This window comes from Vespa mandarinia, chromosome 23, assembly GCF_050613455.1.
Source record: "Vespa mandarinia isolate Hongniang chromosome 23, ASM5061345v1, whole genome shotgun sequence".
In the NCBI taxonomy this organism is placed as follows: Eukaryota; Metazoa; Arthropoda; class Insecta; order Hymenoptera; family Vespidae; genus Vespa; species Vespa mandarinia.
This window is the reverse complement of record NC_140832.1, coordinates 1,852,978-1,865,000: the sequence shown is the minus strand read 5'-3', so window position 1 is coordinate 1,865,000 and position 12,023 is coordinate 1,852,978. Positions and strand designations below refer to the sequence as shown.

Genomic DNA, 12,023 nt, shown 5'->3' with positions numbered 1-12,023 from the left:
GTTTGTTGTTTTTTCTCTTTTTTCCTTTCTAAATCCTTCATTTCTTATACGAATAAAATTATATCGATACATTTGCAAAAAGAGAGAAATAGGAACGAACGAAAATAGAAAACGTTAGAAGAAATCGATAAAACAACATATATATTCGCAAGGATATATAATACATATACATCTGCCACACAGATTCTAAGTGATAGTTAAAGTTAGGCTATTTTGCATGTATTTTACTTGGAAACTAACATTACTATTCGTGAATGGTCTTTTCTCATTTAGACTCGTTCAACTTCGATCAACTCGCTTGGAGTTCAATTATCCAAGACAATTCTCTAATTATTCAATATATTCCATCGGATGCATATATAATATCTAATAGTTCTCTTCTTCGCTAAGTGATTGAAATTATCTAACATAAGTATGAATAAAAGTTTTCATGAATTTCATATGAAATATTCATTCAATATATAGATATAATCAAATCCAATTTTAAAGAGGAGATTTTATGGTTCAACAAAGTATCACGATCTCCATGGTGTGACGTAAGGATAATTTACATTGAACGCACGAGTACACCAGTATTATTACCTTGTAACCGGCTTCAGAGAGTGCAAGGGCAATCTGTAGACCCACGCACGTATCGCAGTTGGTTACGAGTACGTGACGTTTGTTTCGCAACTCGTATTCGTCTCCGGCATTTCTCGATTGTCGCATCAGATAAGCGAGTAGCGCAGCAGCTATAGAGCAAAGGGCTAAAATCTGAAGTGCCAATATGGCGCCGGTTTCGACGTCCATCGCGATCGTATAATCTGTAAAAAGGAAAGAAAAAAGAAAAAGAAAAAGAAAAGAAACGAACGAACGAATGAAAGAAAAAAAAAGGAGAAAAAAAAAGAAATAGAGAAAACAATCGTCTCTTTTGAAAAATCTTTTTTTTTTTTTTTTTTTTTTTTATAGAAAGTGTAGAAGGAACGAAGGGAAAATCCTTCTTGGAGAAATCGAGTTGAGCCGAGACTTGAGCCAAAACGTTGAGTCGATAAGTCGATCCTCGAGTTTCCACGTTGCAGTCACTGCAGTTGCTGTTGATGTTGCCGTTGCCGCCGTTCGTGCGCTTCGACGACTCGAGAAAATGCACCGAAGAATTCGTTTTCTCGTGAAAAGTGAACGGTAGAGCCAGCGAGTCCTTTCTAAAAGCGTATCTTTCTGAGCATAACGAGAATCAGCCGATCGACGACGACGACAACAGTCCAGCAACATTCTCTCGATTCTTTTCTCGATCATTCTTACCTTCCACGGAGTGTTCCTTCTTGAGAATATTCTCTTTTGATATGGATACGTCGGAAAAATTGTCAGAAATATAAAGAGATAGGGGGAAGATAGAGAGAAAGAGGGAGAGAGAGAGAGAGAGAGAGAGAGAGAGAGAAGACGCGTAAAAATACGGAAGAAAATCACACGGTCGAACGATTTAATAGATTTTCGGATCGTGTTGCCGTTAATGTGCTGAATTGATTAGCCGAAGGACGTTCTCACGGTAAAGGTATAAAAAGGTCTTCGTCCTTTCGTCTTTCACCGGAGGATATATATTCACCATTGAAAATTCGACAGTGGAATTTTGATTCCACGATCGAAAAGTGAGAAAGAGAGCAAGTTGAAATCTCGTCGAGTGATCGACGACCATTTTCTCGTTGTATATTCGATCGAGTGCATCTACTTTCAAATCACCCGTCCGTTTCTCGTGTCGATAATTTCATTCTCTTCTTTTGTTGATTTTCGAGGACGAGTGACAAAAAAAGAAAGAAGAAAAAAAAATAAAAGGAAGGAAAAGGAAAAGAAAGAAAGAGAAGGAAGGTGGTACAAAGGTATGATTGAAAAAAGAAAAGAAGGGAAAAAGGTAAATAGAAATAAATAAATAAATAAATAAAAAAGAATCGAACAGGTCGATTTTTCCTTGGACATCCTTGAGCCTTCTCTTTATTTTTTTTTCTTATCTTTTCTCTCTTTTTGTCCTTCTTTTTTTTGCCGCGATAACATCGTGAATCGTTTTACCCGGCGAAACGTACCAAATGCATCGGGCGTTGACGTGCCTCGAGATTATCGAATTTGCGGAATATCTTCGGTTTCCGGTACATCGATCACGAGGGATAGGCGACGTGGAAAAGCGAGAAACAATTTTGTTCGATGTCTTCGAAAGGATTGCTCGTTCCGATTAAAAAGAGAATATCTTTTGAAATGTTTTACCAGATAGTTTCGTTCGATCAACCATAAAACGAGATACCTTTTTTAATTTTACAAAAATTATTACCTATTACTATTAATATCGTCTAATAGTAATTCTATATTATTATTATTATTATTATTATTATTATTATTATTATTATTATTATTATTATTATTATTCGATTAAAATAATAATATCTATTTACCTTTAATCGTATAATATTGTATATGTCATTTAAAGAGGCAAGACGATCGTTCTCATTTTTTTTTTTTCCTATATATTTTTTCTATTCTTTTCCTTTTTCTCTTCTTATTTATTTTCTTTTTTTTTCTTTCTCTTTTTTTTTTTTTTTCTTAGACGTACGACAAAATATCGATTCAAACTCCACGATAATTATTATACTCCGTGCAACGATAATACCATCAATGATGTCGCTTCTTTCAAGATCAATGATTAATAACGCGTCGAGGTAATAGTCCGAGGTATTAGCAAACGGTGTTAATCGACGGTGAGAAATTTAATAGATTATTATCCAACCGTGTACCAATCTCCCTTTCCTATTTTCCCACCCCCTATCATCATCCCTACACGCACTGACACATGCAAAAAATGCGATAGTTATTAATATCGATAAGAAGTTGTAATCGATAGATCGAAAGTCTCGGAAATGATCGACGATACGTCGTAAATGAGAACGGGTTGGGTGGGGGCGGGGGATGGAGGGAGAATGGACGAGTCAGGTAAGGTTCTTAGTGAAAGTAGAATAAAAAAAAAAAAAAAAAAAAAAAAAAGAAAGAAAAATAGAGAGAGAAAGAGAAAGAGAATAATAAAAGTATGGACGACCAGTGAAATTATATTTCTATTGGCGAATCAAATTCACAGTTCGGCAATGTCGTGTCCATTTAGAGAACAAAAAATAAAAAAAGAGAGAGAGAGGGAGAGAGAAAGGCAAAAAAAAAAATAAAAATAAAAAGAAAAAGAAAAAAAGGAAAAGAATTCAAAGAGAGATCATCGTGTAACAAAGAAAATTGGATGTTTAGTTTCATGGATGTTAGCTTTTAACAGGATAATGCGTTTACTACAAATTACTTTTTTGCCTTTTACAGAAAGAAAACTGATACGTATGTATAAAGCGTTACCAAGTATTTAATACGTTTCACTGGATACACCCGTAAACGAGATAGATATCGTCGTGTTACTCGGACTACAAACGAAACCGCGTATGCACCTGCCATCAAACCTCTCTGCGTGGAGAGTTGGACGCATATACGGTCTATGCGCTTCGACGGCCACAGCTAACTTTCTCTGGAATGTTGTTGCATCCAAAAGAAACGAATGCGATGCATGCTCGATCGTCTTCCCGACATCTTCTCCTTTTTTTTCTGCGTTTATTTATTTTTTCCTTCTTTCTCTCTTTGTTTTTACACCTCTAACAAATTTCCCTCTCGTTTTTAACGCATCGCCGATTAACTTTCACTTCCAAAATTTTTTTATAATCAATTTATATGAATACAATCAAAGCGATTAATAATTATTTCATAGATAATTTCGTTTATTTTATATTGATAAATTAAAAACATTGATATTATTTGTAGAGAGAAAATCTATTGTAAAAATCAACTTGAATTTTGTTTATATTTAATTTAATTTTATGTTTATATTGTTATTGTTATTATTATTATTATTATTATTATTATTATTATTATTATTATTATTATTGTTTTCTTTCACGCCTAATATTAGTCGAGCTAGAACGTAAAATATTAGAAGAGATTTCTAATGTGATAATAATTATCTACCTATCTTTAAAATCTCAACTTTATAATCAAACTCTATGACGAATTACATAATCAACGTAATGAATATTATGTTGTAATTATTAGATATATCGAAAAAGTTCTATTCATTGTATTCAAATACGATTTAATTTTATATAATTCATAGAAGAAAATTTCGATCTGATATATAATTCGTATTATAACGAAGTTACATTGGGAGTAAACTTTTTAACGTAATATTAATAATAATAATAATAGTAATAATAATAATAATAATAATAATAATAATAATATCGTTATTATTAAAATCGTTGGAATTCATTGAAATTATTATTAGAAGAGAAAACGGGAAATAGAAGTATGATAGGACATTTAACATGAAAATAATGTTTCAAGGTAAATGAAAGATAATAAGAAACAATTACGTAATCAAGTGTCTATGTCATCTCTCTAATCTCTGGTAAAGAGGCCACGTGACTAGACAGAAGTAATAGTATCGTAGTATAGATCGATCATCGTACAATATTATGCGTGTTGTAGGCGTACGGACGAAGTGACTTCCTTTCCTATTCAACGAAGTGCACTTCCAGTTCTCCATGCATACGGAATCGCAAAAGTTTATTCACCCGTGCCAATTTCGAAAGGTATGGGTATATTACGGCAATGAGTTTTAGTAGGCGTTTTGATTCGTTCGAAGTATTCCAGTGAGACGACCTTAGACAACTGTTCGCTTCACGTTTCTCAAGTTAGATTTCTTCGAGTCGAGTTTGAAAGGCAACATTAACGGTTACTCGTTTCCAACAACTTGAACTGTTCTTTAAATATTGTAGAACTAACAGCTGTTATGCGAATTAATAATTTTTACAACTCATGTATATATATATATATATATATATATATATTTTTTTTTTTTTCAGAGAAAATGGAATAACGAAAAGCTATTATATAAATATTTCAATCAACATAATCCGTTCCTATTTCTAAATTCACAAAATTATTTAAATTTATTATTACGTTTAACTTTGATATTCGTGCATTCGTGCTTTTGTTGAAAACTTGAAAGCATTTTGAATGATTGAGTTTCTCCAGAGGCATGAACATTTTGAAATTCGAAAACGAGAGGCATACATCTTCTCAAACATCGTTTACGTTAAATTCATTTATCTCTTGAATGTTATATTAAATATTTCAACGTCAATTTAATCGAATGAATTATTAGCAAATAAGTTAAGTTATTTGAATCGTTAAATGTCGAAATGAAAATTTATTTCTAATGGCATAATGAAAGATAATAAATATTCTGCCGTACAGATTTTCTTAGAAAAATCATTTCTTTTCATTTTCTTTCTTGCTTTGTTTCTTTTCTTTTTCCTTTTTTTTCTTTTTCACAACCTCTCCCCTCAATGTTATTTGCTCTTAGATGACACGAGAAATAGTTTTTACATAATGCGTCGTCCTTCAATCAGAAGAAACAACGTGATCATTTTGATGCAAAGTAATTCACGATGGTTTGCTATTTTCAATTTCTGATTTCTCTATCTTCTGTTATATCCAGAGACTTTGATATATATATATATATATATATATATATATATACATATATATAATTTGTGTGTGTGTGTGTGTAAGAAAGAGAGAGAGAGAGAGAGTGTGTGTGTATGTGTGTATATATGAAAAAGGAAGAAAGGGAGGAGACATTACTAAGGGACAGAATATTTTGAAAATATTCCAAGCACAAGTGGATGAGCTTTCCTTTCACGAATACGTATATTTTATCATTCGTTTTGGTAGATGCTTAGGAAGCACAGAGCAAATGTTATTAAAGAGCATTACCGTCGCAAATATTGAGCGTTGCAGGAGCATCAGCGAGGAAACGAGCGAGTGTAAGCATTTAAATTACATTATGCTGAATTACCTTGGCCGTCCGTACGTATTCTGCCATGAAATTAACGGACTTCTTTTTCAATTCCGTGCTAAGTAAAACCGCGGAAATGCATTCCGAGCTTTAACGGAGTCCGTTGATCAACCACGCGTTTCTTTTTGGCGTCGATTGTAAAAACTGGCCTTTCTAATTCCAAGATACCCTGATGGTATCTGCCTAACTACTTTCGACTTTCCCAAACATAGTATTTCCATTAGATGATAAGATTAATCCCTCTTAGTTCTCTCTCTCTTTCTCTCTCTCTCTCTCTCTCTCTCTCTTTGTTTGTCTCTCTCTCTCTCTCTCTCGTATTTTTCTCTACTCGTCTCTCGACGATTCAAAAATATGAAAATTTTGGGAAATCTATTGTTCTTAAAGATTAATTAGTTAGGATAACACAACGGGAAGTTTCAAATTTCAATTTGAAACACGGAGATAGGCCTCGTAGTTTAAGAACTTAATGCAAATCACTTGGAATGATAATAAAGTTAATAAAACTACACGGAATTATCATCAGATAAATTTTAATTTCTTAAGAGAAAATAAAATTTGATTTTATGGAATAATATTAATATTAAGATAAAAATGCTAAGGTAAAATTATTTTTAATGGTACAAAGTAGATAGGTTTATCGTAAAAGGAAACAGAAGAAAGGGAAAACAGAAAAGGCATAAAGAAAATAAAAACGACGAATTAACGTCAAGTAAATTTCGTATTGCATTAAAGAAATATTCTACGGAAAGAAGGAGAAAGAAAAACAAACAAAAAAAAAAAGATAAAAGAAGAAAAAAATAATTAAATTGCAGAATAAAATACTGAGATAAGTAACAAAATAAATGTCAGAATATCGTGTTGAAGAAAGAAAAAAAAAAAAAAAAAAAAAAAAATATCACGTATGCGAAGGAAAGAAGTGTGAAAAATATGAGATAACATAATTAATATATGACGAAAGTATTTATCTAAAATATGTGAAAGAAAAATCGGTTTCGTGGAACGCATCGAACACTTTTTACCTGAACTGATCGATTCGAAGGTCAGACATTCAGACATTGAAGAGGCACGACGTAATCGTTCGAAAGAATCGGGAACGCGTAAAAGAGAGTCGCTGAGTTCCGCACAGAACTATACGGTACCGTTGGCCGTTTCTGACCGCGAGTGACCGAATGTAAAAGGTAAACAGTACCGATACAAGGTGTGTCGGTGAGAATTATTTACATTTTATAGTTTGACCATTCCAACGTGATGGAATTGGACTTCAATGAAATAGCTTTCACGAGACTTAAAAGAATTATATCTACTTTTCTTTTTCTTTCTTTTTTTTTTTTCTTGTCTTCTTTTTCTGTTTTCTTTTTTTATTTATTTATTTTTCTTTTCTTTTGCTTCATTCGCATCAATTATTTGTATCATTATTATAGATACGCAACTATCTATTATATATGTATATATATATGTATATATATATGTATATATATATATATATATATATGCACTACATACGTGTCACTTTCACGTTTCTTCTCACGCGTGTTTCTCGTTCTCTTAACGAGATAGATAGATAGGAAACTATTCTCAAGAAAGAGACGCTCAAAGTCGCGAAAATTCTTTCAACATGAAAATCGCTCGGGGGAGTTCGACCTACTTGCTCATCGAGACGCGATCTTTATCATTTGAAATCCTTCGTGAAGCGAAGAAAGTTCTATCCGATCGAAAACGACTCTGATCGGAGAAAAGTAGTAGTAATAGTAGTGGTAGTAATAGTAGTAGTAGTCAAGATAAATGAGTTTTAAAAAATCAAGATAGTAGGATAGAGAGAAAAAAAAAGAAGATAGAAATAGAGATATGTTAGTACAGCAAAAGTGGTCTCCGTTCGGTTGAAACACGATTTTATCGAAATTATGCAAGCGCGTTTAATCACCGTTTGATCTATCTTCTGTCGAGATACATTTGGTATTTAAACATTCAAAGAACTGAACCAAGTCGAAGTGGTGACGATATTAGCTAACTTGAAATCGCTTAGAAAGTTTCAAAGAATTCAACCACGTTTCTTTCTAATCCAGAATGCTCGGAGAGACGAAGCGAATGGTTTTAACAAAAACGCTTTTCTCCATTAATCTTGGAAACCTAAAAGAAAGAAAGAGAGAGAAAGAGAGAGAGAGAGAGAGAGAGAGAGAGAGAAAGAGAAAAAAAAGGAGAGAGAGAAGGGGAATCGTTACCAATGGAACTTTAACATGGCTGTAGGGTATTTAAAAACGCATGAATGAACAAAATCAACGTTATTTACAGGTCTCTCCTCTATTCGTAATCAAAATGGTAGAAGAATTTTGAGTGCTTGAGAGTTCCTAGAAGGTATGCCGACTTGCGTTCATTTGCATGAACGATTCCTTTGTCTCGATTTCTTGCCAAGAAAGCTTCGCCCATTTCCGCTTTGAAACCTTCGATTATACCTACTGACGAAGCGCGACCAAGTATTTACTACGGGAGTACATTCTAGCGAGGATCTTTTAGATCGATTAATCCTCTCTGTCAAACTTTTTCTCGTATTTAAAGCTTACCGTGAAGAAGCAATGGTATTTACGTTGAAGTGTCGACAAAAATCGTTAAACTTCTTTAAACTTTTCTATATCTATTTTATTTCTGTGGTAAATTTTCTTTCTCTTTTTTCTTTCTTTTCACTTTTTTTTGTCTTTTTTTCTTATTTCACTTCGTTCATGAGAGAATTTATGAGAGAGAGAGAGAGAGAGAGAGAGAGAGAGAGAAAGAGAGAGTAATAAATATAGAAAAAACGCAGTTCTTCTTATTAGAAATTTGAAACGCGACAGGATGATTTTCTCCTACGTTAATTCGTGCTCCAATTAACAAGACAATAACTTTGAATTATTACTATTGAATAATCATGGATGTATCTTAAAATCGTTAGAAAATAAAATTCATTATCGCATAGTAGTGACCCAGGGAAATTAATCTTTTTTTTTGATCTCTATTGTTTTTAAACGTGTCGTAAATCAATTGTATGAATCTACATACGTCGCGTTATCACCGTAACGCGTCAGGCATCGTTACACGCGACGAACAAGCTTTGTACTTTTGGTTCCGGTTTACGATTCTTTCACGATACGATCCTCACTACGTGATAAACGCATATTTCCGCGAATAACAGTCCGACGAATTCTTCTCTTTTCATTCAAACAATTCTCTATTCTCGTAATAGCAGCCAATTTCAGTAAAAAAAAGGAAAAAAACAAAAAAAAAAAAAAATAGAAAAAAATAGAAAAAATAAACCAAAGGAGAGGAAAAAGAAGAAGAAGAAGAAGAAGAAGAAGGAGAAGAGGAGGAGGAGGAGGAGGAGGAGGAAAAAAAAAAGAACGAGGCTTAACAAATTCATTCGAGATAGTCCCACGTGAAAATTACATTGCGTGTATCCATATATATCCAACAACGTAAGCTAATCTAAAGAGACAATTATATGCGTTCCACTTACTATACGTTACAGCACAAACATGCCCGCATAATGATCCAAAGACCCGATTCATTTCAATAATAATATAACGATATTCATTCATTTCGTTACGATGAGAAAGAGACAACGAAAATGAATAGAAAAAGAAAAAAAAGAAAATAGAAGAAGAAGAACAAGAAAGAAGGAAGAAATAGGAAGGTGAGAAATAATACGCTTTGGCAAATGATATTAAATAAAAAAAGAAAAAAAAAAGAAAAAAGAAAAAAAACAAAAAACAAAAAAGAAAGAAATAAATCAATTGAATAACTTACCTGTTCCTGTGTGGTAGATGAAAAGTTGAGATCAACAATGTCGACGACGATCCGACGGGAAAAAAAAAACAACAACAACAACAAGAGAAAGAAGAAGAAGAAGAAGAAGAAGAAGAGAAGGAGGCAAAAGAAGAGGACGTGGAAAAAGAAGAAAATGAAATAGAACAAGAAGACGAAGACGAAGAAGAAGAAGAAGAAGATGATGATAATGATGATGATGATGAAGAAGAAGAGAAAAAAGAAGAAGAAGAAGAAACGATGATGAAATGAAATCGTCGTAATACTCGCGAATTCGTACTGTTAGAGTTACGCTGAGAGCGGCGAGCCGCAGCGGGCCGCGTGCGCGTTTACCTGCTGCACAACCGGCTTTCGAGAATTCCCGGTTGGAATGACCACGAGGAGGAACGGCGCGAACAGAGTAGACCTCTTCGAGCTTCGCGTGCCTACCTCGAGCCGCGGTAAGTCGAGTTAGCCCGGCCCGGGGAAGGCATTCCGCGGCATCTTCGCACTCGCCGCCACTCGAGCCTCCACTAGTCACGTGGCTTGACTACGCCCAGATTGCTTCTCTCGTTTCTCTTTTGCGACTTTCAACAAAGATTCTTCTTCCTTTGATTCCTGCTTCTTTTTCTCTCTTTCTCTCTCTCTCTCTCTCTTTCTCTCGCTCTGTCTTTATTTTTCTTCTTTATTTATTTATTTATTTTTTTTTTATTTTTATTTTTTTTTATTTTTTTATTTCGACTCTATTCTATTCTATTCGTTTAATCATATACAATATTTCTATTAATCAGTAAATCTTTTTCGCTCTGTTAGAGATTTCTTTGATAATTGGTATGAAAACTGAGAGAGAGAGAGAGAGAGAGAGAGAGAGAGAGAGAGAGAGAGAGAGAGAGAACTATAGCACCGTATCACTTTATGATTCTAATCATTTTATATTATATATATTTGTATTCTTTAGAAAGAGTATTATAAACGTTTCTGTCCAGATATTATTATTAAATTCCTTTTAATATAATGAAATGTTTATTGTATTTTAACAAATTTTGATAAAATTTTTGATAAAATATTCTGATTAAAAATACGAAATTCTGATAAAATACGAAGTACGACTGAGGGCTAATAGAAAATCCCTAACTGTGTTATCATTTTGATTCAAGCTTTCAATCTCTCTTAAAAGCCAAAGACTTTTATGTTGTATTATTGAAAGGGAGATGTGTGTAGTTTCTTTTTTCTTTCCTATTTTTTTTTCTCTCTCTTTCTCTCTCTCTCTCTCTCTTTTTTCCTTGGGACATTTTCATGTCCAATTTTTATCATTTCAATTATTATTTAAATATTATTACGTGATCTTTCGTGACAACGTAATACCAATCTTCTTTATTCTCCCAACATGTTATGAAATGATTTGTAAGATAGATCGGCTCTTCCCTTTTTATAATATTTTATACGATAGAAACTGTGGGATTTTCCTTGGAATACGATGCGCACTCTTGAAATCCATTCGATATTAATGACTAAATCTTATGAAACTTCTCTTTCTTCTTCTTCTTCTTCTTCTTCTTCTTTTTCTTCTTCTTCTTCTTCTTCTTCTTCTCCTTCTTCTTCTTTCCTTTTTTCATTTCGTTCAATTAATCGGTTCTCTTGGCTTAACATCAAGGATTCGACATAACTAATCGCAATTTCCAATGACCTACTAACTCGGTTGGCGATTAATTTTTTACCGACCTTGTCGCAGTACTTAGACCATCCTGTGCTTGAACGAAGATAGGACGAAGAAATGACAAGAACAAATCATGAGTTTTAACAAAGTTTTTCGCGAATTTTAATCTTAGAATTAATTGTTATATTTTCGAATTATACGATTTTTTCTTTTTTTTTTTTCTTTTTTTTCTTTCTTTCTTTTATTTTTTCAAGAAATCTACAGCCCGCAAATATTTATTTATTCATATAACAGAAGTAGAGAGAGAGAGAGAGAGAGAGAGTGAGGAAGAGGGAAATCTAAAGTATAGAAGTAGTTTACGGATTACGTCATCTTAATAGAATCTCGCAAGTCTTATGGAAGAAATGCGCAATACATTTGCATACTTATTTTGCACTACTCGTGGCCTAAATCTGTGTTGCCTATCCCGTTTATATTGTTGAACTTTATATATATATATATCATATTTATATATCTATACATATGTATATATATATATATATATATATATATATATATATACACGTATATATATGCAATCTCAGTAACAAACTTAACTACGAAATTTTAGTCACGACTAACCCCTTTCAATACTGTGTCATTGTGAGGACTACTATATAGAGAAAGAAAATATTTGTTTCGTGCGGGAGCTGC

General features: G+C 33.1%; 1 protein-coding gene across 2 annotated transcripts in view; it reads right to left on the bottom strand.

The window, feature by feature from the left end:
- The window catches only part of LOC118444361 (D-beta-hydroxybutyrate dehydrogenase, mitochondrial), a 13,604-nt gene extending 3,418 nt beyond the window's left edge, over positions 1-10,186 (bottom strand). Inside the window, exons 1-2 of one of the 2 annotated variants that reach the window (XM_035872552.2) lie at positions 10,028-10,186; positions 583-803 (exon numbers count right to left, since the gene is read on the bottom strand). In XM_035872552.2, the coding sequence (XP_035728445.1) occupies positions 583-789 (207 nt within the window). In that variant the 5' untranslated portion in view covers positions 790-803; positions 10,028-10,186. Of the gene's footprint in view, positions 1-582; positions 804-9,676 lie in introns of both variants that reach the window. The other variant, XM_035872551.2, reaches the window with a different exon arrangement.
- Between the last annotated feature and the right edge of the window lie 1,837 nt (positions 10,187-12,023).